The 27,650-nt window shown below is 47.1% G+C and overlaps 1 protein-coding gene across 2 annotated transcripts in view; it reads left to right on the forward strand.

Moving 5' to 3' along the window:
• Positions 1 to 26,877, forward strand: part of SEMA4F (ssemaphorin 4F) — a 31,617-nt gene extending 4,740 nt beyond the window's left edge. The window contains exons 4-14 of one of the 2 annotated variants that reach the window (XM_004612003.2): positions 15 to 113; positions 6,018 to 6,111; positions 15,861 to 15,980; positions 16,064 to 16,215; positions 17,157 to 17,335; positions 17,520 to 17,667; positions 17,810 to 18,032; positions 18,136 to 18,245; positions 18,352 to 18,512; positions 24,086 to 24,144; positions 24,545 to 26,877. In XM_004612003.2, coding sequence (XP_004612060.2) covers positions 15 to 113; positions 6,018 to 6,111; positions 15,861 to 15,980; positions 16,064 to 16,215; positions 17,157 to 17,335; positions 17,520 to 17,667; positions 17,810 to 18,032; positions 18,136 to 18,245; positions 18,352 to 18,512; positions 24,086 to 24,144; positions 24,545 to 25,155 — 1,956 coding nt within the window. In that variant the 3' untranslated portion in view covers positions 25,156 to 26,877. The remainder of the gene's footprint in view (positions 1 to 14; positions 114 to 6,017; positions 6,112 to 15,860; positions 15,981 to 16,063; positions 16,216 to 17,156; positions 17,336 to 17,519; positions 17,668 to 17,809; positions 18,033 to 18,135; positions 18,246 to 18,351; positions 18,513 to 24,085; positions 24,145 to 24,544) is intronic. The other variant, XM_055122606.1, reaches the window with a different exon arrangement.
• The last annotated feature ends 773 nt before the right edge of the window (positions 26,878 to 27,650 follow it).

Raw genomic sequence — 27,650 nt, forward strand, 5'->3', positions numbered from 1 at the left:
TTTCTAACCCCCAGGATGAATGTCACAATTTCATCCAGATTCTCGCCATTGCCAATGCCTCTCACCTCCTCACATGTGGCACCTTCGCCTTTGATCCGAAGTGCGGGGTTATTGTGAGTGACAGGGGTGGCTGGATGGGAAGGGTCTTCTGTGAGTGACCATGATGGGGGGGGCATGCTTCAGGCAACCCTTGTGCATGTTAAGCATTGGGCAGAGGCCTCATTGGGAAGGTATAAAAGAGATGGGGGGGTGCTGTAGAAAGTAAGATGTACAGAGTTAAAGTAGGGATGTGGTAGGACATTGAAGAAAGGGAAGGATGCTGGTTGGCTTGGAAGGTGGATAAATACAGAGAGACTTAACGAGTAACTCATGTTTCCCTTGCTTGGCATACATGCATTGTCTAGAGAGCCTGGGCTCTTTTTCTTGTCAGCATAGCTTATTCCTGCTTGGTCTTCCCATGATATGTGAAAATCATCTCTCCCCGCCTTCTCCCACTTCCTCTGCCAGCCTATTCTCTGTGGAGTGTTACCTTCTGCTCTCATGGCTTCTGATGTTACTTATGTAGCTCCTGCTGGTCCCATTTTTTGGACCTTATTTTCGAAGTGCACATCCCAGCAACCGTGGTTTCTTCAGGTCTTGTCCTAGGTCCTGTTCATTACTGCTATAACCCTAGACATAGCTTCTTTCACAAGCTTGGAACATGTAATACCCCAGTCACATGTAGGCTTGCCATGGCTGCAAAGTTCATGGATCTGGTAGCATCTTAGGAATAGTTTTGATTGTTTTTGAACCATCAGCTTTTCCTGCCAGTTCCTAAAGTTTAGTCGCTGATCTTGTAGGTTGTGTTTGTGACAAGACTCTGGGAGGAGTTGAAGGCTGCATATGTCCTTAGTGTTCAGTGATTTCCTTTTATGTCTCACTGCAGTAGAAGGGCATTATGAATCCCCTTTTCCACTCTTATTCTTGCTGTAGATACTGCTAGTCCAGAATTCCTTTCATTTCCACTCTCCACATTTCTGGCTTAGAATTTTATACTTGTGTTTGCCTGATTGCTCACTTAGTCTCTCTGGGTTTGCGTTAGTTGGGCTTATGTTCATATTGCCAGGGACAAACTCCCTTATTGGGCTTCATAGTTCACTCATCCTGGGGAGGTTTTCCAGGTCAGGATGCTATCAGGAGTCTCTGTGTCCCATCACATAAGGCAGAGGGTCCAGTTTCTCTGTAGATCTCACAAAGATCCAGGAGTAGTTGATCAACTACTATTGCTGCATTCTTCTTCTTCCTCTTCTTCTTCTTCTCCTTCTCCTCCCCACTCCCCCCTCCGCCTCCCCTTCTCCTTCTTCCCCCCGCATCCTCCCCACTCCCCCCTCCTCCTCCCCTCCTCCTCCTTCCCCCCCATCTTCCCCACTCCCCTTCCTCCTCCTCTTCTTCCTCCTCCTCCTTCCCCCACCTCCCCCCACTCCCCTCCTCCTCCTCCCTTTCTCCTCCTTCTCTCCACCTCCTCCCCACTCCCCCTTCCTCCTCCTCTTCTTCCTCCTCCTCCTTCCCCCGACCTCCCCCCACTCCCCTCCTCCTCCTCCCTTTCTCCTCCTTCTCTCCACCTCCTCCCCACTCCCCTCCTCCTCCCCACTCCCCTCCTTCCCCCCACTCCCCTCCTTCTCCCCACTTCCCCTCTTCCTCCTCCTCTTCTTCCTCCTCTCCCTTCTCCTCCTTCTCCCCACCTCTTCCCCACTCCCCCTCATCATCCTCCTCTTCTTTTTCTCCTCATCCCCACTCCCCTCCTCCTCCTCCCCTTTTCTTCTTCCTCCTCCTCCCCACTCCCTCTCCATTTCCCCACTCCCCTTCTTCTCCTCCTTCTTCCCCTTCTCCTCCTCCTCTCCCTCCTCCTTCTCCTCCTGCTCCTTCCTCTCCTTCCCACTCCTCCTCCTCCACCCCTCTCCTCCTCCTCCTCCTCTTCCTCCTCTTCTTCTTCTCCTCCTCCTCCTCCTCCTCCTCCTCCTCCCCCATTTCCCCCTCCTTCTCCTCCTGCTCCTCCTCCTACCCCTCCTCATGCTCCTCCTTCCCTTCTCCTCCTCCTGTTCCTCCTCCTCCTCTTTCTCCTTCTTTTTCTTCCCCATGGTATGAACACCAGAACTGTAGCTTATAGACAAAACATTTGCTCCAGGTTAATCTCCCAGAGTCTTCTAGTCTTCTTTGCACTATGAGATGGCACCTAGTGGTTGTTAGATAAGTACGTATGGAGAAAATGTCCTGAAAATACCTATGGAATTGGTGTGGTTTGGTCCCCTATCCATGAGGAGCATCAACTGCAAGAGTGAAATTGAGGGTTGTCCTGCAGTTCTATGATTGTTTAGCTCTTTTCTGACTCCTCCTATTTAGTGGGTTCATTAGTAAAGGGCTCTTTTTTTGTGAAGCCCTGTTCGTGGGAGAGTGTTAGGCTTTGACATACAAAGATAGACTATTTTAATCTTTTAGATTACATTCTCAGCCTGCTTTCCAGACTCTCTGAATGCTTTTTTCTACCTTTATCCTGTTCTTGTCCTGCAACAAAGTTGGCTTGTGTCATTTCTTGCCTTATACTTAGTGCTAACCTTCTCATATCCTACTCTTATGGCTTTGAAACCATGCAGGGCTACTATCTGAGAGGTTTCTAGTAACTTAACCAGCATTGATCAGAAATGTTCAGGTTCTTACCACAGAAAGTTAAAGTATTTGGACCTCCCACCTCCAAATCTGAAGTGTTACCCTTCAATGGCAACATCTTGATTATTGGAGGGGAATATTTTAGTTTGTTGAAGGAACTCCTGTAGTTAATGAGAAAAATGTTGGATTTATAATAATAATAAGATTTGCCTTTCAGTTGAGTATTGATTATCTTTGGTTGATGTAGGTACTTCGCAGTCACAATTGATCTTCATTCTTATCACCACATCATGATATGTAGATATTATTTACTTCATTTATAGGCTCAGAAACAAGTTTAGAAAAGATAAATATCATGTCTAAAATTATATAGCTAGCTGAGTGAGCCAAGAGTCAAATCCAGGTTTGTCTGATTCTGCTTCTTAAACCTGTTCTCTATTCCAGACTGTAGCATAGAAAACCTTATCTGGTTTTAATTTCTTGTTATCTTTGACTGATTTGATGTAACAGGTACCATATATATTTTCCCAGAACCATATAGAAATGGATATTTATATAGATTGTATCCTTCCTGGTCAAGACCAATGGACATATTTCTAACTCTATAGCTCCATGATAATCTTTCTACCTATCTCTGGATTCAAGTGACGGTAACTTGTTTCACTATAACTGATATTCAGTCTTTGCTGACACAATAATGGGAGTGAAGGTTCTCAACATTTAAGATAAAATAGCGGAACATTTCTTGCCCCTTTTGGATTCTAATTAAATACCTGCTTGGCCATATGGTGACCTAGATAGCCTATCTAGTTGATAGGAAGCCCATTTGCATAAAGGCTATTAAATGATTTATGTGGGTTGGATGAGAACATAAGAATAAATGAGATCTTTGGAGTACATGTGAAATAGATTAAAGGTAAATGATTAGTATATACAGGCCAGTAAGAAGAACAATCAAAGGAGTTAGAGAAGAGACAGATGTTTATATCAGAGAAGGGACACCAAAAAGACAACATTACATGAGTTAAGAAATAGAATATTTTGGGGCCAGAGCGATAGCACAGCTGGTAGGGCGTTTGCCTTGCACGCGGCCGACCTGGGTTCGATCCCCGGCATCCCATATGGTCCCCCAAGCACCGCCAGGAGTAATTCCTGAGTGAAAAGCCAGGAGTAACCCCTGTGCATTGCTGGGTGTGATCCAAAAAGCAAAAAAAAAAAAAAGAAAGAAATCGAATATTTTAAGGAGAGGAGTGAGTCAAAAGAATCAAATGATGTATAAAGATTAAAGAGAAAGGAGATTACTGGAGAGATAGCTTAAAAGGACTGAAGCGCATACCTTGGATGCCACATGCTCCTGAAGCACTGCTGGGTATAGCCCTGAGGGCTCTCCAAGTCCTTCTCTGACCAAGGTGGTCTAGTAATGACAGACCTTGATGATAAACCCCATTGGTCAAATATTTGTTATGAGTGGCCTCCATACCCCTTGAGAATTCCTTGGGAGGATATGACTCAGTGGTAGAGACCCTGGATTCCATCTCCAGCACTCTTCATTACCCTGCTTCCCCCCAATTTTATTTTTATTTATTTATTTGCTTTTTTGGGTCACACCTGGCAATGCACAGGGGCCACTCCTGGCTCTGCACTCAGGAATTACCCCAGGCGGTGCTCAGGGGACCATATGGGATGCTGGGAATTGAACCCGGGTCGGCCGGGTGCAAGGCAAACGCCCTACTTGCTGTGCTATCTCTCCAGCCCCCCCCATTTTAAAAAGAATAAGGACTGGGAAAAAGTTCATTCTTTTAGTTCTTGGTTAAATGTACGGGGCTAGTTTCAGCATAGAGATGGAAAAACAAATTATTCTGTAGAAATAATAAGCAATCCAGTTTTGATTAGGAGAAAGAGTTTTTAATGAAATATATTAGAAAATGATGAGCTAAAGAGCTTTTAACTCTAGCAGGCCATGACCCATTTTGTCATTCTCATGGTAAAATACTCAGTTATTGATTGATAGTTTAGGAATATGACTCTGGGCTGATCTGTAGAGTAAACTGGGACAAGGCAAAAGCAGTGTGGAAAAGGGAAGTATTGCCATAGTTTAGGTGAGAGGGATAGTGTAGGCCACGATAGTATGTGTTAACTCCATCTCCAAACTGTCAGAATTCTTGGTCATCTCTTACTCAACTGTCACCTTTCTTCTCAGGCTAGGATGTCCACTACTATCCAGCACAGGTTCTTGGTGCCCTGGCAGGGTCCTCCATTCCAGATGACTCTTTGCTTTTGGGAGGCCTCACCTCATATATTATTTAAAAACCTTTTCAATGATCTCTGTAAAATAAAACTTTGTCAACTGTGACAAGTATGTTAGAATGGACTAGTGATATGCCTTTGTTCAGGGAATATATATGTATGCAAATTTACATATGTATATACACACACACAGAGTTGTGTGTGTATTGCTATTCTGTCATCAAAGCAAAGCAATCTTCTCAACCCTCCATGTCCACTCTAGTTGTGATAGCACTCCTGGTATTTCCATAAAATAACATTGATTCTCAACCAGCTACAGTCTTTTCCCCTACAGTCAATTCCCAGTCATCCATAATCACCATTTCTAAGTGTCATTTGGACCCTGCTCACTACAGGATGCCCAACTAAGGTAAATTCTGGGTGGTCCTGCAATCCTTGCATTATTTGCATCCACCGTAGCCCCAAGGACAGTTCCTCTGGAATCCCTGATTGAAGAAGGCACTTGCTTACCAAGTCCTCAGATTCTGACCTGAACTCCAGGCCATTCTTCATTGCATATGCAATTTCTCTTCCTCTGTCTTATTTGTCCTTGACTCTGCTTTTATCTTTCATCTTGACCCTGGGAGAAAGTTGTGAAAAGATGGCCTCTTTTTCCCTGTCGACCATGGGCTTTAGATGGTCTTATATCCGTCCACAATTCTCTCTTCTCTCCCTAAGGAGCCCAAACTGGAGGACTGGACTGCATTCTGTCCTGGATCTTGTCCTGTAGCATGCACTCCAGACAGTCACAAACTCCACCTTCCAGCAGCATTTTAGGGAAAAGATCTGCTTATTAGTCTCTTGGTGTTTTCTAGACCCATCCTTGGTGTTCCTCCATTAGGGCATATAGGTTATAGATATGAGGGAATTGAGGAAAGAGAAATAAACTGATAAAAATAGGAAACACAGACATTGGAAATGCAGGAAAGGGCAGGGGAACAGGGAGAGCAGACTGGGCATAGGGGGATGGCAGCAGGGGATGGGAAGTGAATGGGATTCGGGGCTTCTCCTTCATCTGACGATCTTTGTAATTCTCACCATGAACCTCCTCATGATCCCTAAACCAATTGCCCCCTTCTGGTCTGTAGGATGTGTCCAGTTTCCAGCAGGTTGAAAGACTTGAGAGTGGCCGGGGGAAATGTCCTTTTGAGCCAGCTCAGCGGTCAGCAGCTGTAATGGCTGGTGAGTGGGGAGAGACAAGAATTTGTGACTTCTCGCTGTAACTGCCTCCTTCCTCTCCTGCTATTGGGATTTCTGTGTTCTTTCTTTCCTCTCCTTGGAATGTCTATTATTCCCATGTCTCTCTCTAGCTGTTTCTGTTCTTCCCTGAGTGCCTGTGACCTCCTGCTTCCCACTCCCACAGAATGTATTTCCCCAGCTTATCTTTAGAGAATGTGACCTCTGCACCTCTAGTGTGAATTTTTCCTCTGTTAACCTCGTTTTCTTCCCCTATTGTGTTTTTCTATTCCTGTTTATAAGAGGAATCTACTACAGTGCATATTGTAATAAAGTTGAAATAAGTATTAAGAAGAATATAAGAAATCTTGTAGAACAGCACTGCTCAAAAGAACTTGATGTGACCCTGGAAATGTTCTAGATCTGTCCTCTCCAATGTGGTAGCTATTAGCTTCACGAGGCTCTTAATGCCTTGAAATGTGATTAGTGTGATTGAAGGAAGGAATTTAAAATTTGATTTTCTTTTTATTTAAATACAATGGCCATGTGTGTTTAGTAACTACCATAATAGCACACCTCTGAAGTCATCTTACTCAGAAAACCATTGCTGATAAATTTGAGTACATTTCCTTCTGGTCTTTTAAAGTGTATATGTGCGTTTACATATATATATATACATATATTTATACATTCATATATGCTAGTGTATTTTGCTGGCTAGTCCTTTGTTGCTCAGAGGAATCATTTATGGCTATTAATTTCTTCATTTGAGCTAATAATGTACAGATGCTCAAGTGTGGAATGGTTCTGTCACAGGTTATGCCTAAACCTTTCCTGAAGAATGACTGTCTAATACTTTGGTGACCACAAAGTGAATTGTTGGTATATCATGTAGACTGGAGTTTACCTCAGACTTCCAAGCCCACAGATACCCTTCAGATTCAGTGAGAAACCAGCTACTTCCTCATGAAGGTTAAAAAGAAACGAACGAATAAAAAGTGAAAGAGGCAGGTTAATAGAAATGTTTTGAATATGTAAGCATTGTGTAAAAACTTTCAATTATGCTACTTGAATGTAATTTTGACTGGCACGTAAGTATATCACAGTCATTTCTAGCTAGCTATATTAATATTAAAATGATCTTTATAAAAAATTTCAAGTTGTTCTGCTGTTCACACATGAGGTTGTAATAATTTAATCAAACAATTTCAATCATTTTATAAATTAATTTTATTTCTCAGTTTATTTAAAGTTTTTGCTATTATTTATGATACCATAATTAACATTTTAAAAAACTTTTAAAATTTCTTTTTTTGGCCACACTTGACTGCTTAGGGCTTACTTCTGGCTCTGCATTTCAGGGATCCCTCCTGGTGGGGCTTGGGGACGCATAAGTGGTGTGGGGGATTGAAGCTGGGTATGCCGCTTGCAAGGCAAGGACCAACCATGCCTACTGTACTATCTCTCTGGCCCCGTAATGAACATTTTGGTAATACAGTTTTGTCTTTAGATTCTCTCCTCACGATTCCTTGAAGTGAATTACTGAACATAAGGGTGTGAACATCTTAGGGCTCATTATTTGTTGCTAATAGACTTTTTAGAAAAGGTGCACCAATTTACACCCTAAATCTGTGGTAAATGAGAGTATTTTTATTCTCATACAAATTTCACTGGAATATATTATTAGAAAAAGCTTTGCTAGGGCCAAGGAGATAGCTCAATGCATGCTTTGCATGTGGGAGGTTTCTTCTGATCCCTCACTTCTTGGTGCCCTGAGCCTGACTAGGTGAGGCCCCCAGATGCACAAAATCTTTGCTAATTAGCAAAGGTTAAAAATGACATCTTGTTTCTTTAAATTTCTTTACCACAAGTGAAGGTACTTACTCTGGGGAAGGTTGGACCACACAGCGGTGTTCAAGGGCTATTATCCATGACAGTGCTCAGGGGACCAAATGTGATGTTGGGGATTCGAACTGAGTTGGATGCATACCAGACAAGTGCCTTATCTGCTGTTATATCTTGCTGGCCCTACAAAAAAAATATTTTTTCTTGTTGTGGGAGGCTGTGCTTAGAGCTGACTACTGGTTCTGTGCTCAGAGATTACTCCTGGTGGGGCTGGTGGGACCAAATGTGTTGCTAGGTTTGAACCCTAGTCAGCCACAGGCAAGGCAAGTACTTTACCCACTGAACTATCTCTCTGGCCCCTATAAAATTAATTTTTGCCTATACCTTGATTAACATTTTATCAAAAAAATTGGGATACAAGTTCTAACAATGCTATCTTTTCTTATAGGAAAAGTCTCAAAGTTTATTAAAAACAAACCACTCTTCATCATATAGCGACTTAACTTTTCTGAAAAGTAATAAACAATATTTGGGCTGATATTTTTAATCACTCATCTACAGTTGAAATTGGTGCAGTCTCATCTATAGGCAGTCACAGGGATTAGAATAAGAACAGTATAGTCTACGGTTTAATTTTGTTTTTTCTTGTTTTGGGGCTACACCTGTCAGTGTTCAGGGCTTAGTTCTGGCTCTGTGCTCAAGGATCACTCCTGTGTGGGTGTGGGAGATCACCTGTGGTGCCAGGGATTGAACCTGGCTTGACTGAATGCAAGACAAGCACCCTCCCCACTGTACTATTTCTCTTCGCCCAGTTCTTTTTGACTTCTTGTCAAGCATCTTTGGCAAAACTCAGAGCCAGTCATTGGGATCATTAAGAAAGATCTCTCAGTTTTGGCAGTTATGCATATTACGTGATTCGACAATGACGTCTCAACTGCTGTTATCTAAGGTGAGGAGTTAACACGACTTCTTTGTTCCTGGCAGTTCTCTTTAAGTATGTTTGACCTTTGTTCAACCTTCTGTGGGTGATTTGTATTTGAGTTGGCAAGTGGATTCACTTCAGTGTGTAGTTTAAGAATACAAATTTTACAAGTGTGGAGAAGAAAATTTGAAAAAAGCTTCCTTTCTCTCTTCCCCCTTCTCTCTCTTCCTCTCTCTTTCTCTCTCTCTCTCTCTCTCTCTCTCTCTCTCTCTCTCTCCCTCACACACACGCAATGAGTTCAGAATTGCCTTTCTGATAATTTATGAAAATGACCAGAATTCATTTTCTAACATGTTCTCTTCTGTCTCAGATTCAAATCCCAATTGACATCAACATTTAAACATTTTCTCTGAAGTTCTTACTCTATACAGCTCTCATTCGATTTTGTTCTCCATTTAAGTGCCAGCATTCACTTTGGCACTGTAAGTGCTGATTTATGTTCTATTGTCCTAGTTTTGGACACAGAACTATTGAAAATAGTTGCAACCATATGTAAGATCTAGGACAAAGTTCCAGTTAGGATTTATAAGAATATACTTAAGTTAATAGAGATATTAGAAATACAGATGTTTTTAGTGATGTAGCTATTATTAGAATATGATAGCGAAATGCTAATTTATTTATTTATTGCTTTTTGGGTCAGACTCAATGATGCACAGGGGTTACTCTTGGCTCCGCACTCAGGAATTGCTCCTGGAGGTGCTCAGGGGACCATATGGGATGCTGGGAATTGAACCTGGCTTGGCCGTGTGCAAGGCAAAAGCTCTACCTGCTGTGCTATCGCTCCAGCCCCGCTAATTTACTTTTGTGATTCTGGGGATTAAATCTACAGGCTTACACATGTAAGGCAAGTGCTCTACTGCTGACTCATATTCCCAGCTTAGCAGAATTATTTAAATTATAAAAATTACAATGCGCATTGTAGAAAATATAGAAATGTATAAAGAAGTAAGTTTTAATTATATTATCTATAAATAATTTAAAATTTTATTATTACTAGAGAACCACTGTTTTTATTTTAGGATATTTTCTTCTATGTCTGTTATATCTTCATAACAAATTAGAATCATGATGTTTCATGTAGTATTGTATTCTAAACATTTTCTTTTTTTCTTGCTTTTTGGGTCGTACCCGGTGAGGCTCAGGGGTTACATCTGGCTCTTCACTCAGGAATCATTCCTGATGGTGCTCGGGGGACCATATGGGATGCTGGGGATTGATCCTGGGTCGGCAGCATGCCAGGCAAACACCCTACCCACTGTACTATCACTCTGGCCCCTCTGAACATTTTCTTGTCATAGAAATGTTTAATTATAAAATATGTGAGTCTTGTCATCATGTACTCTTTCATCATACATATAGGATTAGTTGTATATACTTATATATTCAAGTTAATTTTTGCTTTGATTTTATTAAATTTGGTGCTAGAACCGCCAGGAGTAATTCCTCAGTGCAGAGCCAGGAGTAACCCCTGTACATCTCTGGTGTGACCCAAAAAGAAAAAAAAAAATTTGGTGCTAGATATCAAACTCAGGGCTACATATATACATGAAGCATGTGTTCCACTGCTGAGCTACTCCAGGAGTCCCACCATTCAAATTTTCAAACATTGACACTTTTATAAATAATGCTCAGAAGAAATCTTTTTACATAAGCATTTATGTAATTCCTTTATCGAAACTAAGTAATTGTATGTATGTCAAAAAACAAGAGCTGTTGGAACAGAATGTGTAAACATTTCAATCTGGTCAAGTTGCTTTACAGCTAGTCCCATCAACAGTGAGAGCGGGCCAGCCTTATCGCATCACTGTCTACCCCTAGTTACACAGAGAATAAACACAGTGACCTCCAAAGCCTCACTTAATGCACGTTTTGATTTTCTTTTCTGTTAGTGAGGCTGAACAACTTTCAAGGGTTTGTTGGGACTTAACTTTTGGAGAAGTTTCTCAGAAGTCTCATCTTCAAATAGGACTTTTTCATGTTGCATTTAGAAAAGAACAAATGAGCATTTGATCTCAGAGTTTTTATTGCACATTTGAAAACTGAAGAAATGCAAATACTGGACAATGACATTAGACTAAGAACACTGGAAGTTCTTCCTCCATTTCTTTGGTAGGATTTTTGTCTTTTGTTCATACTATAAATGTTGTGATTCCTGGGACTTCCAGCCAAGATCCTGCTCTCCCCCACCCTTACCCTCCCCTTCCCATCCTCTCCTCTTCCCTTCCCCATATCCAACTACCTTCCAGACATCTGTATTTGCATGTTCTCAGGATCCCAGAATTGCCATGTCCCTAACTGGGTTCATCATATTCCCTCACCTCCTCACACAGCTCTTCTGATATCATGGTGCCATTACTCAACCAGGTACCCAAGTTAGGGACAGAAGTCATTCTTCTTCGGTGGGGCATTTGACAAGATTAGGAGGCAACTTTGACCCTTTTGCTTTGGGAACCTATCCTGTTCTTATAATTTTTCTGTTTCACTGAGTCTGTGATTACTGCATCTGCCCCAAAGCACTGCACTTACTCCAGATGCACTGGCTACTGCCAGCATTTGGTCAGTCCCACCTCTTTCCTGTCCAGATGTGCCTATCCCAAGCCTAGTATTCATACACTACTTGTTTCCACTAGACAGCTATCGGAATCCTCTAGGGTCAAAAGAGGAACAGGTAGAGTAAAATTTCATTTTGCTGCATTTTCAACTATCTAATTATATTCTAATAATAGGATGTTAAAAACAAAAAGGTAGTAAACTGGCCCAACCCATAGATAAGAAAATAAAGTAAGCTTGGAACAGTCTGGCTATAATTCTTCCTCTTTTGTAGCTTTCACTATATACTTTTTGTATTTCTAAAATAAAAATATCTTAAACTTTTGGGTTACAAAATTCAATGATGCTAAGTACAAAAAAAAATCCAGAAAATTAAAAAAAATAACAAAGGAGAAAATAAGAATATCTGTAATTCCAGAAGTAGACATCATTAGCGCTGTAGAGATGTTCCTCCTTCAACTACCTTTCTAAATCACACACACAGATATGTATATATAATGCAGACATGTATAAGCATATTTAAAATAGGATTAGATTATCGGCTGTCATTTATATTGATAGAGATCTTGTGGATCACAATACTGTTAATAATGGCTTCTCATGCATACAATTCCTACAGCACACCCATCACCAGAATACACACATGCCTCCCCCAACGACCCCAATGCTCCTCCCTCTCAATCCCGGCACTGCCCCACCCCCATTGGTGTGGATCAGTCCTTCTGTTCTGTTTCAGCTAGTCTTCTTTCCTGATTAGCTCTGTCACTGAGCTCAGCATGGGAGCATTGCTCTCTTCTGCATATCATCTATTGCTAAACACCAGTGTGTATTTTAATCATTATTGACTTGACCCTTTCAATCATTTCTTGTCAACACTGCACACATAGGGAGATTTGTTATATAAAATGCCACTTAATAGTTGGAATTGAGGTGGTCCTGGATACTCTAGGACCTGTGGAGATTTTCTTGTGAATTTCTGTGTTCACAACTGTGACTGTTGTTGGTTCTTTTCCTTTGTGTGCGTGTGTGTGCATTCATGCACATGTGTGAAAGTGTTTGTGTCCTTGGAACACTTGGAAATCTGTTACTTCCTGTAAGGATTTCCTCCCTCCTGCTGCCTCTTAGTGTCAGTGATCCTCTGCTATTCCCTTTTGAGTAAGTATGCTCCAGGTTTCAGACTTGCCGATTCCCCATAATCCCCCAGAAAGTTTAGTGATTCTATGTCTTAGTCTACCGCTGACTCCTTGCATGCCTTTCTCCGCCATCCTCCCAAGTCACGCTCCCAAATATCTGTAGCTGTCTCCTAACTGTCCTCGGTGTCCATGACATGGCTTTTGCCAGGGTTTTGCTTAGATGGTTTGTGCACAATGTTTTCAGGGAAAAATTTCATTCTGACTCTTTTGTGCCAACTTTATTCATCTCTTTAAATATAGAGAATTGACTCATTTGCAGCTCTGCTTCCTGTGGGACCACTGCCCAGAGTATTTCAGGAAGTGTTCTTGAATAAAAGGATGCCATTTTTTCCCCTACTCTGACCCTTTTCTGGCAACAAAGCAAGCATTTAGCCTCTTGCTGGTTCATAAGGGGTCTCAGCGAATGTGTCTGAATACCAGTCATGCACCAGGCTCTGCCCGAGGCTCATCTAACCTGCGCCTCTCTCAAGGTGAGAGGGCATCACCCCTGTTATTCAGCTGTCCGGGTTCATACTCTGAATTAGCATCCACAGTTCAAAGCCAGGTTTTCTTGGCTCCAAAGTACTTGGATTCTTTCACTACCACAAGTAAGAGAATAGTCTCCTCACCCCACAGCGGGGTTTCTTCTTCTCTGCTGCTGGCCTCAGAAGGCTCCTGATGATAATTTGGGGGGTTGTTCTGCACAGAACATCATTAAAACAGTGTTGGGGCTCTGGCAGTAACTCAGTGATAGTGCACATGCCTCACATGCCCGAGACCCCAGTTGCGACTTCCAGGTGTGTTCATCTTTCAGCAACCGAGACATGTAGCATTACTTGATCATTTGTCTCAAGGTGGTTGTGGTTTGCCCAAGGAGGCCCCTCTCCACTGCTTCCTTCAGTGGGCCTGAGCCCCTCTGGTTCTTGCAGGGGTCCCCATAAACCAACTCTGGCACCCCAACCTTTCTTTCTTCCCCAACCTCTCTGATCTGATCTTCTCTTTCCTTCAGTAGCTTCTGACCGTAAGTGGTAGTTTCCCTGCGGCTTTCTTCTTACATTCCACTTCTCTCTGGTTATTGTGTTCATGTCATCACTTCCCGATGATATTGCCCGACTGGTCCTGTTGCCAGGCCCTTCTGCTGGATTGCCTTCCGAGTATCTCTGAGCAGTTGTTCTAAGGGTGCATCAGCCATGGTGTGTCCAACATCAGAACTCATTTTCTGTCCAGCCACCTCCTTCTGGGCCTCCCTGCCATTTCCTTGCTCAGTTTATGAGATCACAGGGCACCATTCATCTTAGAAGCTGCAAGCCTTGCAGACACTATTTGACTGTATTCACTCACAGCTCACTCTCAGTAGATTCTGTTTTGTAATGGCTCCTAAGCCTAGCTCTGTGTTCCTTTCGGCACTGCCTTTGAGTAGACTCTTACCTAGACTGTGAAGGGTCTCTGACTAGCATTTCTTCTTAAAAACAAAACTGATTGAGGTTTGGAGGCGTAGTACAGGGGTTAAGGCATTTGCCTTCCAGGTGGCCAAACCCAGTTTGATCCCCAGATTGCTTCTGATCACTTGAATACCTCTGGTAATAATCGCTGGGCACAGAGCCAACAGTAAATCCTGAGCACTGCTGGGTGTGGTCCAGAACAGAACAAACAAACAAAAGCCCTGATTGGCACTGGATTCTTGAAGAAAACCTCTGTTTCCTTCCCTGTAGGGTCAAGTCCCCATGCCCCAGCATGATCTAGCAGGTGCTTCTTTTGACACCTTCACCCACCTCAGCAGCCCCTGTGCCCTGCAGAAGTGCCAGCCAGGGCGGTTCCCCTGACTCTGAATATGGCATCCCACTATCCTGCTTGCCAGACCTGACAAGTTGCTCATTCTTCTTCCCCAGCTCAGACCTCCCGCTCGAGGGGCTGTTCTCCCAGACAGATGCTGTGGGGTCCTCGGTGTGCCATGCACTCCCGTGAGCACCTGGTGGCTTGCTCTCATCTGGATTCCCATGGTGGTTCTGGGGCCCAGGGCTTAGGGATTTTTTTTTGGGGGGGTGGTTCACACCTGGCGATGCACAGGGGTTACTCCTGGCTCTGCACTCAGGAATTACTCCTGGCAGTGCTCGGGGGACCGTATGGAATGCTGGGGATTGAACCTGGATCGGCTGTGTGCAAGGCAAACACCCTACCTGCTGTGCTATTGCTCCAGTCCCTGGGGCCCAGAGCTTGGATACAGCAGAAGTGAATGAATGCCACTCTGCTTTGTTCTCTCCAGAGTACTGTCACATGCCTCCTGAGGGTTTATGGCCTTGTACTAGCTTCTAAAGAATTTTTCTCCGGTCCACGGTCACCCCTCTGACCATGCTACTCACAGGGGCAGGACTTCTTGCCTTTGGCATTGCTGCACCCCTCTGTGCCCGGAGAGGCCGTGTGCTTCTCCAGGGTCTGGTTCTACATTCCTTCCACTGTGCCTACTTGTGGGAACAGCGGATCCACTGTTGCTTCCCCTATTTGGCTATGACAATTCCAGGAAACCTTGAGGATCCCGTGGACCACTGATTCTCATCCGGAGCTCCCGAAATCAACAGGCCTCAGACACCTGAGGAGCTCATGTGCTTTGCAAAGCATCATGTTGGGTCCCTCCCAGCCTCCCGGGAGGTCAGAATTGTGCGCCCAGTAATCAGTGTTTTGACCAACTCCCCAAGCACGGCTCGTGTGCCCCACAGCTGCGAGTTGTTTCAGAGGGAGCAAATACCCCTGATATGATGCAGTTTGTTGCCCCCAACTCCGAGATGAGCTTGAGAAGGTCCACGAGCAAGTTCCCTTCCTGGGAAGTCACAGGCTAATGAACATTTGATTTTGGGGCCACACCCGGCTGTGGCCAGGGGTAACTCTTAGCTCCGTGCGCAGGAATCACTCGGGCGGTGCTGGGGGGACCAGATGGGCTGCAGGGCCAGCATCTTGCCCGCTGTCCTATCGCTGGAGCATCTTGAAACGCTGGCTAGGGCGGCCTCCAACAGCAACACGAAACCAACAAAGGAAGAGACCTCTTTTCTTCCTTCCCGCGCATGAGCTTCCGCACCCCTTTCTGCCCCGGAGCACTCAGATCGGCCTTTATTTGAAGCCAGGTGCTGCCTGGGAGATGCTCAGTTCCCCGCGTTAACCCCCGCGGTTGCCTTCCCCGCTGACGGCCCACTCCTCCTGTCGCCCTGCAGGGGGCGCCCTCTACGTGGCCACCGTCAAGAACTTCCTGGGGACCGAGCCCATCATCGTGCGGGCGGCAGGGCGCGCGGAGGACTGGGTGCGCACGGAGATCCTGTCCTCCTGGCTGAACGGTGGGCAGAGGGCTGGGGGCACCGCGGGCGGGGGCAGGGCGCCTGGCCGGACCTGGAGGACCTGACGCCTCCCGTCTCCCCAGCGCCAGCGTTCGTGGCTGCCGAGGCCTTGAGCCCTTCCGAGTGGGGGGACGAAGAGGGCGACGATGAAATCTACTTCTTCTTTACGGAGAATTTCCGAGGATTTGACCCAGACGAAGTTATCAAGGTCCCCCGCGTGGCGCGTGTGTGCGCGGTGAGTGCCAGCTTTGGCTGGCTGTCCTGCCGTTTCCTCTGGGGTCTCTGTGCATCTGTCTGTCTGTGTCTGCCCGCCTGCCTGTCTACCTGCCTGCCTGCCTCTCTGTCTGTCTCTGTCTCTGTCTCTGTCTCTGTCAGGGCCACAACCTGCGGTGCTCAGGGCTTACTCCCAGCTCAAGGATTACATTACTCCTAGCAGTGCTCAGGGGACCATATGGGAAGCAGGGGATTGAACCAGGGTAGACTGTGTGCAAGGCAAGTGCCCAACTCACTGTAGCTCTTTGGCTTCTTCTCTTCTCTCTTTTCTCTCTGCCATTTTCCCCCAGCTGGGGAATTTACGGAGTGGGGGCTCTCTGACCCCCAGAACCTAACTCTTGGGCCTGCACTCAGGAATCTCTCCTGGCGGGGCTCAGGGGACCATTGGGGATGCCAGAGATTGAACCTGGGTCTGTTCCCATGCAAGGCAAGCACCCTACCCTCTGTACTATAGCTGCAACATAGCGTGTCTATTTTATTGGGGGTTGGAGATGTTGGGCTTTTTGGGCCACAGCCTGGCAGAGCTCAGGGCTTACTCCTGACTCTGCCCTGGGGTCACTCCTGGCCATACTGGTACTGGGGTTCAAACTGGGGTCTGCTGTGTGCAGGACAAGTGCCTTAACCCTTGCACTCTCTCTGGCCGCATCTGTAAGAGGAGGATATTAATAATAGCTTTGTTTGAAGGACATAATGAACCTACTCACTGTCACTGTTTCTGTCATCCCGTCACCCCTCTATCTCATTCTGTCCTTGCCATTGTTCTGTGTGTGTATCTGGGTCCTTCCATTTCTCTGCATCTGCCGCTGGGTCTGCTGTAAGATTGGGGGCATTGGTACTGGTCTCCACATTCCTCCCTGCACGTTAGTCTTCTAAAGAGAACTTCCCATGCCCTTGTCACCCTAGGGGGACCTCGGGGGCCGGAAGACCCTCCAGCAGCGGTGGACGACATTTCTGAAGGCTGACCTGCTTTGCTTAAGGCCCCAGAACGGCCTGCTGTCCAGTGTCCTACAGGACGTGGTCGTTCTTCGGCCTGCTTCTGGAACGGGCTCGCCCATTTTTTATGGCATCTTTTCCTCCCGGTGGTGAGAGGGCTTGGCATGGAGAGTTTCGGGGGTGGGGCAGTCGGTGGAAGCATGCCCTGGGGGTGGACTCCTGGGATCCGGCTCCTATTCGACCGGAGCCGGCAGCATGTTCAAGGGAGACGTGGACCCATCATTGCCCGCTTCATGCTCTCTTGATTCCTGGCTCCCACCTGTGTCTCTCCAGGGAGGGGGGCACACTGTCTGCCGTCTGTGACTTCTGGCCACAGGACATTCGGTCAGCTCTCAGCGGGCCTTTCAGAGACCTGGGACACGACTGCAACCGGAGGCTGCCTGTCATGGCCAATGAGGTCCCCCAGCCCAGGCCAGGAGAGGTGAGGGGGTCCAGGGCGGCGGGGGTGGCGGGGGCGGCCAGCCCTCCATTTCAGACCTGAATTGCCCGAGTGAAGGGTCCTGGTGCCCGCTGGGCCCGCCTCCCGGCAGCTCCGTGTGTCACCCACTCTGCGTTCCCTTCAGTGCCTCGCCAACAACATGAAGCTCCGGCAGTTCAGCTCGTCCCTCGCCCTGCCGGACCGGGTGCTCACCTTCATCCGCGACCACCCGCTCATGGACCAGCCGGTAACCCCGCCCGGTGGCCGCTCCCTGCTGGTCACGCGCGACACAGCTTATGTGAGAGTCGCGGCCCACAGGGTGACCGGCCTCTCGGGGAGAAAGTATGACGTGCTCTACCTGGGCACAGGTATGTGACGCACTCGGCGGTGCACGCGGGCCCTCCCGGGGAGACAGGGTGCCACTCCCGCCGGCTCCATGTCCCTCTGCCTCGCCCCTTCCCCGCTTCCCAGAGGACGGACACGTGCACAGGGCGGTGCGGATTCAAAGCAGGCTGAGAGTCCTGGAGGACCTGCCTCTGTTTCCCCAGCCGCAGCCAATCGAGAGCATGAAACTGTATCAAGTGAGTCACAGGCTTGGTGGAGATGTTTGAGCCGGATTCAGTGTGATGGATGCGAAGATCTGGGGCACCCGGCCTGCTCACCGTTGCTTCCTTTTTAAAAAAACAGGGCTGGCTTCTGGTGGGCTCCGGGACCGAGGTGACGCAGGTGAACACCACCGACTGCGGCCGCCTGCAGAGCTGCTCCGAGTGCGTCCTGGCGCGGGACCCCGCCTGCGCCTGGAGCTTCCGGGCGCGCGCCTGTGTGCCGCACGCCCGCGAGCGCGGGAGGTGAGTGTGGCCGCGCCAGCCTCCCGTCTGCTGCTCATCTGCTCCGGGCTGTCCGTAGGTTCACCCTCACTGCTCTGTCCGCCTGATGCTGCCCCATGAATGTCCTTACCTCTCTGCGGACCTTCCCGACCATGTGATGGATCTCTTTCCTGCCATACGGCTTCCTCTTACTCGCACTTTCAGAAGTTTTTGCACAGCTGACCTTTCCTTTTTTGTTTCTTGCATGGCTGCTTCCTCCTGTGTGCCCTCCCTTCCTTAGTAGTCTGTCTGTAACTCCTTCCTTCCTTCCTTCCTTCCTTCCTTCCTTCCTTCCTTCCTTCCTTCCTTCCTTCCTTCCTTCCTTCCTTCCTTCCTTCCTTCCTTCCTTCCTTCCTTCCTTCCTTCCTCCCTCCCTCCCTCCCTCCCTCCCTCCCTCCCTCCCTTCCTTCCTTCCTTCCTTCCTTCCTTCCTTCCTTCCTTCCTTCCTTCCTTCCTTCCTTCTCTCTTTCCCTTCTTTCCTTCCTTCCATTCCTCCCTTCCTCTTTCTCTTTTTGGGCCAGACCAGTGGTTTTTAGGAGTTTTCCCTGGCTCTATGTTCAGGGAAACTATGCGGTTCCAGGTGTCAGTCTTAGGGTTCCCACATGCAAAGCATGTCTGCCTCCAGCACTTTGCACCATCTCCTCAGCTCCCAAATTCTTTTTTATCCAGAGTCTGAATGTTGATGTTCTGAAGGTTCTGCCTTCTCTCTGCCCTCCACACCCTCTGTGGGTGCTTTCATTCCCATTCTTTTAACACCACAGCAATCACAGATGCTTCTTGGGTGGAGCTTTCTTTCTTAGAACTCAGACTCAGCAAGTCCTAACACGCATTGTTGTTCCTGTTTCCCTCATATCAATTAGGAGACTTCTGTCCATTCAGTTCCTCAAGCCAGAATTTGGGCCAATGATATAGCTCTTTGTTCAGCTCTAGCTCTGTCATTCACTCCCTCTTCTCTACTCCCTATTACTGTCATCCTCGTCCTACGTGTGATTGATACCTCGTGGGGCCCTTCCCTAGCAGTGCTCCAGGGCAGCCTCCCTGGTGGTTCTTAGGGAACTTTGTGATACTCAGGATTGAACTCAAGTCTCCACATGCAAGACAACATTCTGGCCCATCAAGATTTTCCCCCAACCCTCCATAATCAATTCTCAACTGGATTTCTTTAATAACCTCTTCACTGGTCTTTCCCCCCTTTCTTTTCTTTTTCATCTGGGGTTCCTGACATCTGTTTTCTACTCAGCAGTTAACTTAAATCATATATTACATTGATGCAAATCTCTGACACCATGCTCATTGAAAATATTTATTTTTAAAATTATTTTTATTGTTATTTTTAGTTTTGGGGTCACACCCAGATACTCAGGAATTACTCCTGGCTCCTCACTCAGGAATCATTCCTGGCAGTTCTTAAGGAACCAGATGAGATGCTGAGGAACAAATCCCAATTGGGTGTGTGCAAGGCAAAAGCTTTAACCACTGTACTATCGCTCCAGCCCCAGTTGAATATATTTTAACATATGTCTACCAGATAAGGACCCCTTTAAAATATGTTTTACTATAGGACATTTCAAGTATTCAAAAAATAAAATGGTATAATAAATTCCTTTTATTTGTTCCTCAGTTTCAACAACCATCAACAACTGATAATTTTTTAAATATATTTTATTTTATTGAATCACCGTGAGATAGTTACAAGCTTTCATATTTGGATTACAATCTCACAATGATCAAACACCCATCCCTCCACCAGTGCACATTCCCCACCACCGATATCCCACCACATATAACCCCCCTTTCCCACCCTCCCCCTGCCTCCATGGCAGACAATATTCCCCATACTCTCTCTACTTTTGGGCATTATGGCTTGCAGCACAGACACGGAGAGGTCATCATGTTTGAACAACTGATAATTCTTGCTTTGTTCATGTCCTCACTCTTTCCTAGTTATTTTAAAACAAATCTCACACATCATGCTATTTTATTCATAAATCTTTCTGTGTGTACTTCAAACACAGATACTTTGAAAATGAAAAATAAACTATTACCATTTCACAACAAAGACTTAATTTCTATTTTTTCTTTTTGTTTTTTTGGACTATACCTGGCTCTGCTCAGAGGTTACTCCTAGCTCTGTGCTCACTGTTGGCAAGGGTCAGGATCATATGGAATGCCAGGAGTCAAACCTGGGTCACATTGCAAGGCAAGTGCCTTAATCCAATACTGTCTCTCTGACCCCCTAAAGACTTAATTTCTTTTTCTTTCTTTTTCTTTTTTCTTTAGAGGTACTGTTTGGCTACACCAAGAAGTGCTCAGGAGTTATTCCTAGCTCTGTGTATAAGGGATCACTTCTGGTGATGTTCAGGGTATGATATAGGATGCTGGGGGACCCAACTCTGGTCAGCTGCATGCAAGGCAAGCACCTTACCTCCTGCACCATCTCGCTGATCGAAGACTTAATTTATTTAAAAATATTTAAAAAAATGGAATCACTGAGAATTACAGGGTTACAAATTTATTTACAATTGCATGCATACAATATTCAAACACTGAATCCCTTCATCAGTGTCCACTTCTCTTCGGCAATGTCTCCAGTTCACCACCCGCTCACAGCCTGCCTCTGTGGCAGGCACTATTTATATTTTAGTTTTTCTTTTTTCCCCCATTTTAGGGAGAGTGGTTTACCCTACTGTTGCTGACAGGCTGTCATGCATGCCACTTTAGCTCTCTTCAGCCCTTTGTCCTGCCCAGAGTGACCACTTCCTTAGGCATCATTTCTTTTTTTTTTATTTTAATTTTTTTATTGAGTCACCATGTGGAAAGTTACAAAGTTTTCAGGTTTAAATCTCAGTTATACAATGCTCAAATACCCATCCCTTCACCAGTGCACATATTCCACCACCAAGAATCCCAGTATAGCTCCACCCCGCACCCCCACACCTCTACCCCCCCATACCCCTAACCCCCCCACGCCCCTAGCCCCCCTACCCTTAGCCCACCCCCCCACGCCTGTGTAACTAATAAATTTCACTTTACTTTCACTTTGATTGCATTCAATATTTCAACAAAACTCACTATTATTGTTTGGAGAGTCTCTCCCCTAAAGTCAGACCTGCTGAAAAGGAAGCATTAGATAATTTGTTTTCCATTGCTGAGGATGAAGAGGTATGAGGTCGAGCGACCACACTTAGCGGGTTAGGCATCATTTCTAAATGGCATCAATTATACACCCAATATTACCATTGGCCAGTTGAGATACTTAAAAAAATTTTGTATATCGTGATTTAAATGAATGTCCCTCAATTGTAATTGATCTGTTCCTTATCTTTGACTCTTTTGCATTCTGCTCAGTGGAGCCTTTTTAATTGAAAGTTAATTTAATTAATGGCTGAGAAAACAGGTTTTCAGACTGAATTACAGTGTCCTACTTGAAAGTCCAGTTTATTGTAAGTGTATTTATACATATTACTGATCTCCAATGTTACATATATTTTAGGAATTGGCAAGTCCTCATTTTGGCTATTACTTTTTGGTGAAGAAATTTGATTTATCTGGAGAGAGAGAGAGAGAGAGTATCGTGGTCAGGGCACTTGCCTTTCCACGAGGCTGACATGGGTTTCATCCTTGGCACTGCGAAGGGTCTCCTGAGCACAGCCAGAAATGCAGAGCCAGGAGTAAGTCCTAAGCTCAGCTGAGTGTGGTCTAATAACCAAAACCAAAATAAAAGACAAAACACACCCTCCCTCCAGCCCCTCAAAGAACTTTGACCTAGTCTCTTAGCTGTCTTCTTTTCTGGAGGTTGGGGTGACACCTGGCAGTGCTCAAGGGGCCCTGTGGTGTCAGGATTGACACAGAGAATACACCCTAGCCCTTTCAACCATCTCTCTTTTGGGAGAGCTTACAACTATCTAAGACAAAAGTGAGTGTTTTCTCTTTCCTCCACTGTCCTAGTACCCATCCAAAGCAAGATTCCAGGGATCTTAGGGACCCTGCATCCTTGAACTCATGGCTCCCTTAAGATCCATCTGGTGCGCAGATGCCAGAGTATTTCCTGGTACTCCTGCACACATCACCCTCCACGCCTCCATTCTCGCCGGGGAAGAAAATGCTGATTCTCCAGTTCCTGCGGCCAGAGCCACACCCAAGGCTTTCCGTAGTCCCCACTCTCAGCTGGATAGAGTGACTCTGGTTTCATTTTATTTGACATTTTCATTATCATCTCGTACTTGATTATTTGCTTTGTTTCTGACTAACACATTATTCTCCAGCAGTGCTGGCAGACTCAGGTCCCTCTTGGAAACTGTGGCCTGGGGCTGCAGGCCAATTGCTCAGTGCCTGAGCTGGGTGCTTGCAGTGCTCAGTGCTGGGCGCCACTTGGGCTATACCTGGGGTCTTTGGGGAGACTATGCATGTCAGGGACTGAATCTGGGGCCTTGCAAATGCAACGCATTTTTCCCACCCCTTTTGAGCTATGTCCCAGCATATTTTTTTTTACCTTTTTCCCAGTATTGGTTATCATTATTGTTATTATTAATTATATATGCAGTGCTGGTGGCCACCAGAATCTGTAGACTCAGTGACTAGTAGCAGTGCTTGAGGGACCATGTGGTGCTGGCAATGGCCTCAGGGCATCACATGTGCTGGGCACATGCTCTGCCCCTGGGCACAGCCTTGGTTCTGAGCAATCTTGGTTGCAGCCGGCCAGCAGGCTTTGACGAAGCATTGCCGCCTCAGGGCTGGTTTCCAGGGTCTTGGGGGTTGTGGCAGGTTTTTGTGTTACCTTGTTCAGCTGTGCCCACTCTTCCCGATGGCCTGGGGTGGACTCGCTGGCCTCCACTCCAGCTCACATGGCATCCAGTTCTGAAAGTTGCATGATTGTGTTTGAAATAGATCCACAAGAGGCCAGTGGTTCTTGACCATAGTTGAGGGGTGTTCCTGAGGAGGAGGAGTAGCTTTTAGGGTAGGAAAAGTCCCACTGCAGCAGCTGGCTTTTGTAGAAAAGAAGCTTATTCTTTTCTCTGAACAGAAAAAATAAGCCCTTGTATTTTAAAATATTTCCCCATAGCCTCCCGTGAGACCGTGGTCGTGGGCAGTCATCTACATTTCTTTTTTCTCTTTCATTTGTTCTTAAGGGTTTGGGCCGTAGCTGTCAGTGCTCGGGGCTACCCCTGGCCCTGTGCTCAGGGGTCACTCCAGCATGACTTGGGGAGCAGGGGACCTTGTGTGGTGTTGGTGATCACACTGGAGTGGGTTGTATGCAAGGCAAGCGCTATCTCTCTGCCTCTCTGAGCTATCTCTCTGCCCCGCCGTGCTATCTTTCTGCTCCCCGCCCCAGCCGCATTTCTTGGAAGGCAATGTTTTCTTCAGAACACTTCAACTACCGTCTTCCCAGTAGACGTAATGCAGCTAATGTAATTCTCTGAGGTCTGTGAGGAGTACATGTGCCAGATTTGCTGTGGCAAATAGCCTGAGGAGTATGTGAGTGAGTAAACATTCAGTGTTTCTGAGGAACGGAAGAGAATGTTGACGGGAATTTATCAAATGTTCTTTCTTCACAGGCTGGTCCAGGATGTGGAATCAGCAAACGCCTCTTCCTTGTGCCCCAAAGAACCTGGAGGTGAGTGTGACGCAGGGAGACGTGGCTGGGAAGGGACCAGAGTGTTGTCCATTTTGGACCCACTTTAAAATTTGGATCCTCAAAGCTATGGTAGCTGGTGACCCCGGGTCCTCCCCTCTTTGGGAGTCTCTTTGATGGTTTGTTTTCGATTTTGGTCACATCTGGTGGTACTCAGGGATTACTTCTGCTTCTGTGCTCAGGGATCACTCCTGGGGGGGGGCTCAGGGGACCATATGGGGTGCTGGGGATTGAACCCGGGTTGGCCATGTGCAAGGCAAGTGCCTTCCCTGCTGTCCTATTGCTCCAGGCCCTCCTTTCTGTCTTCTGTCTTCTCTCTTCTCTCTGTCACACCCCAGCCTTGCCTCTCACTGTCCTTCGTGCCTTTCCCGTCTCTCTGCAGAACATCCCGTAGTGTTTGAAGTTCCTGTGGCTGCCGCTGCTCATGTGGTCTTGCCGTGTGCCCCCAGCTCCTCGTGGGCATCCTGTGTGTGGCACCAGCCCAGCGGAGTGACTGAGTATGGCCCAGGGCAGGATGGACTCGTGGTGGTGGTCACCCCAGGGGCCATGGGCGCTTATGCCTGTGAATGTCAAGAGGGGGGTGTGACCCGCGTGGTCGCAGCTTATAGCTTGGTGGGGGGCAGCCGGCTGGGCCCAGCGGGTCAGGCCCACACTGTGGGGGCTGGACTAGCTGGCTTCTTGCTGGGGGTGCTTGCGGCCTCCCTGACCCTCCTCCTGATTGGTCGGCGTCAGCAGCGCCGGCGACAAAGGGAACTTCTGGCAAGAGACAAGGTGGGCTTGGACCTGGGGGCCCCGCCCTCTGGGACCACAAGCTATAGCCAGGACCCTCCCTCGCCCTCCCCTGAAGATGAGAGGCTGCCCCTGGCCCTGGCCAAGAGGGCCAATGGCTTCGGAGGCTTCCCCCCACCCTTCCTGCTGGATGCCTGCCCAAGCCCAGCCCACGTTCGGCTGACAGGGGCTCCCCTGGCCACATGTGATGAGACGTCCATCTAGGACTGGGCAAAGCCACTGGAACCGGATGGAATGGCCACTGCAATGCTGAGATCGCCGGGCCTGCGGGACTGACTGTCATGACCTCAGTCCTCTTTGGCCTGGCTCTCTCTGTCTGCCCTCTCCCGGCTGCTGGGCGCCGGCCAGGCCTTGGCTCGCTTCCAGATTCCCATCAGACGCCAGAACTGCTCGCTGTAGCAGATGAAGACTTTTCCCACCCCCCACCCCCCATCCGGCTTTCTGGACTTTTGTGGCCCCTTCATCCCTGGCTTCCTGATCTGGGGCCCATTCATGGGGAAATGGGCCTGTTCACAGGATAGGCCCTGATGTTGCCTGCTGGCTGGGCGCGGGCAGGAAGGAGGCAGTAGAGGAGGTGGCGGGAGGCAAATGTGCGGTGCGGCCTTTTGCTGCTTTTCTCAGTCTATCTTGTTCTCAGTGGGGACTGCATGATCCCCGGATTGCTCCCTGGCACCTCTGCCCTGAGACCCCAACCTTCATCCCAGTTTTTCCTTCTTCCTGGAAAGAGCATGTGTAAATACCCACGTGTTTGCAGACTTGGCCACAGGCTGAGGAATGAGGAGACCCTCGCCCAGGTGTTTGGGACGGCAGGAGTGGGAGAGGATGGAACGGGGGCACTGCCTGCGGAACATTTATCTTCCTGTAGCCGGTGAAGGGGCGAGCTCCCTTTCTAACAGGAAGCAGACCCCAGCTTCTGTTCCTTGCGCCTTCCACGGCCCTTTCCTCGAGTAGAGAACAACTCCCCAAGTGACCTTCTGGGTGGGAGGGGCAGTGGGGACACGTGACCCCATCTTTCTCGTTGTTTTTTCTCAGTCTGCCATTCGCCATGCACAGCCACACGTTCTCTGGCAGGCGAGTGGGCTGAGACCCCTTTCCTCATTTCCCATGGAAAGAATCTTCATGACATTGTAAATGTTAGGGAATGACAAAAGGGAACAGTTGGTCATAGAAAATACAAGCAACGTAGAGAGAGAGGTTTGTGTCACCTCAGTGACTTTACTCAGGGTGGTACCCCCGCCTCCAAAGCCGGAGTTCTCCATCTTTAGGATTCTCTACAGTTGTATGCAAAACACGCTGTCTGTCTGTGTCTGTATGTTCATGGGGGTGGTTTTATGGCTCTCATCAGATTCTCAAGGCCTTAACAAAGTCAAAGGACCATTGCCCCAGAGTCACCAACCTTGGAGCAGAGATGGTGGCCCTGGGCGGTCTTTCCTGGCCTTGCTACTGCCCCTTGTGGCCTGTCCTGGAATTGCAGCCGCTGGACGCCCTATTGGATCTGTCCGGGGAAGCCAGGCTCTGTGTTTTTGAAAACACTGTCAATTCTCACCAAACTCAAACTTTTCCTGCTTCACAACACCCGGATGCTCTAGGCTTCTCCTGCTCAATTCCAGTCTCGGCCTGTGAATGTGCCTCGTTCATTCCTGGTGAGGGGCCCTTTGGATGGCAATGAATGATCCAACCCTTCCCAGTTGAAGTTTGCAGCTGTATTTCCCTTGGCAGCAGCCTGTGAAACCACTCAACAAAGTCCCCCTTGGTTTGGAATGACCAGTGGCTTTGCCGTTAATAACACCTGTGGTCTTTAGCAAGTCATCTAACCTAAGACCATCATTGTACTCATCTGTAAAGTGGGGATAGTAATACCTACCTCAGGGTTGCTGCAAGGATTCAGTGAGAAATCATGCAAACAATAAAGCACTATCAATACCAGTAGATGTTGTTTTGTTTTGTTTTTTTGCTTTTTTGGGTCACACCCGGAGAAGCACAGGGGTTACTCCTGGTTCTGCCTCAGGAATTACTCCTGGCAGTGCTCGGGGGACCATGTGGGATGCTGGTAATCGAACCCGGGTTGGCCACGTGCAAGTCAAACACCCTACCCGCTGTGCTATCGCTCCAGCCCCGTAGATGTTGTTCTCGTGCTATTTGTTCTATTGTGCCACAGTTATATAGTTTGATCCTATGATAACAGTGGCACTTACAATCATTTGAAGCATCATTCAGTGGGAGGACCATTGCCTAACACAAGTGTTCTGATCCGGGCCATCTCTGGCCAGATTTCATCTGTCAATATTCAAGTTTGGGGAGGCAAAACTTCTGGCTTTTACAGCCCTGAGACACGTCTGAGCATAGTGACATTATTGGTCCCTCTCTGTGGGAATGGAGGGGGCTCACTGTTAACCAGGTGTGTCATTTCATGTTCTTGAGGTTTGGGATTTGTTAAACTTTGGGGGAGAAGGGAGATAGGCCATGTCTGAGGGAGCTGGGGTTTCTGAGGCCTGGAGGGGAAGAGTTTACCAAGGAGAGAGAGAGAGTACATCACAGTGGCTTTGAGCTGAGTGACCCTGGGTAAGGGACTCCAGGAAGAAAATAGGATGAAGAATGGAGGGGAATGAGGAAGAATAGAATGAGAAAGCCACATTCTAAGAGGTGAAAAGGCCAAGCTCTATGAGTGAGTGAAAACAGGGGAATATGGGATTGACTTT

The sequence above is a fragment of the Sorex araneus genome, chromosome X (assembly GCF_027595985.1).
Source record: "Sorex araneus isolate mSorAra2 chromosome X, mSorAra2.pri, whole genome shotgun sequence".
NCBI lineage: Eukaryota > Metazoa > Chordata > Mammalia > Eulipotyphla > Soricidae > Sorex > Sorex araneus.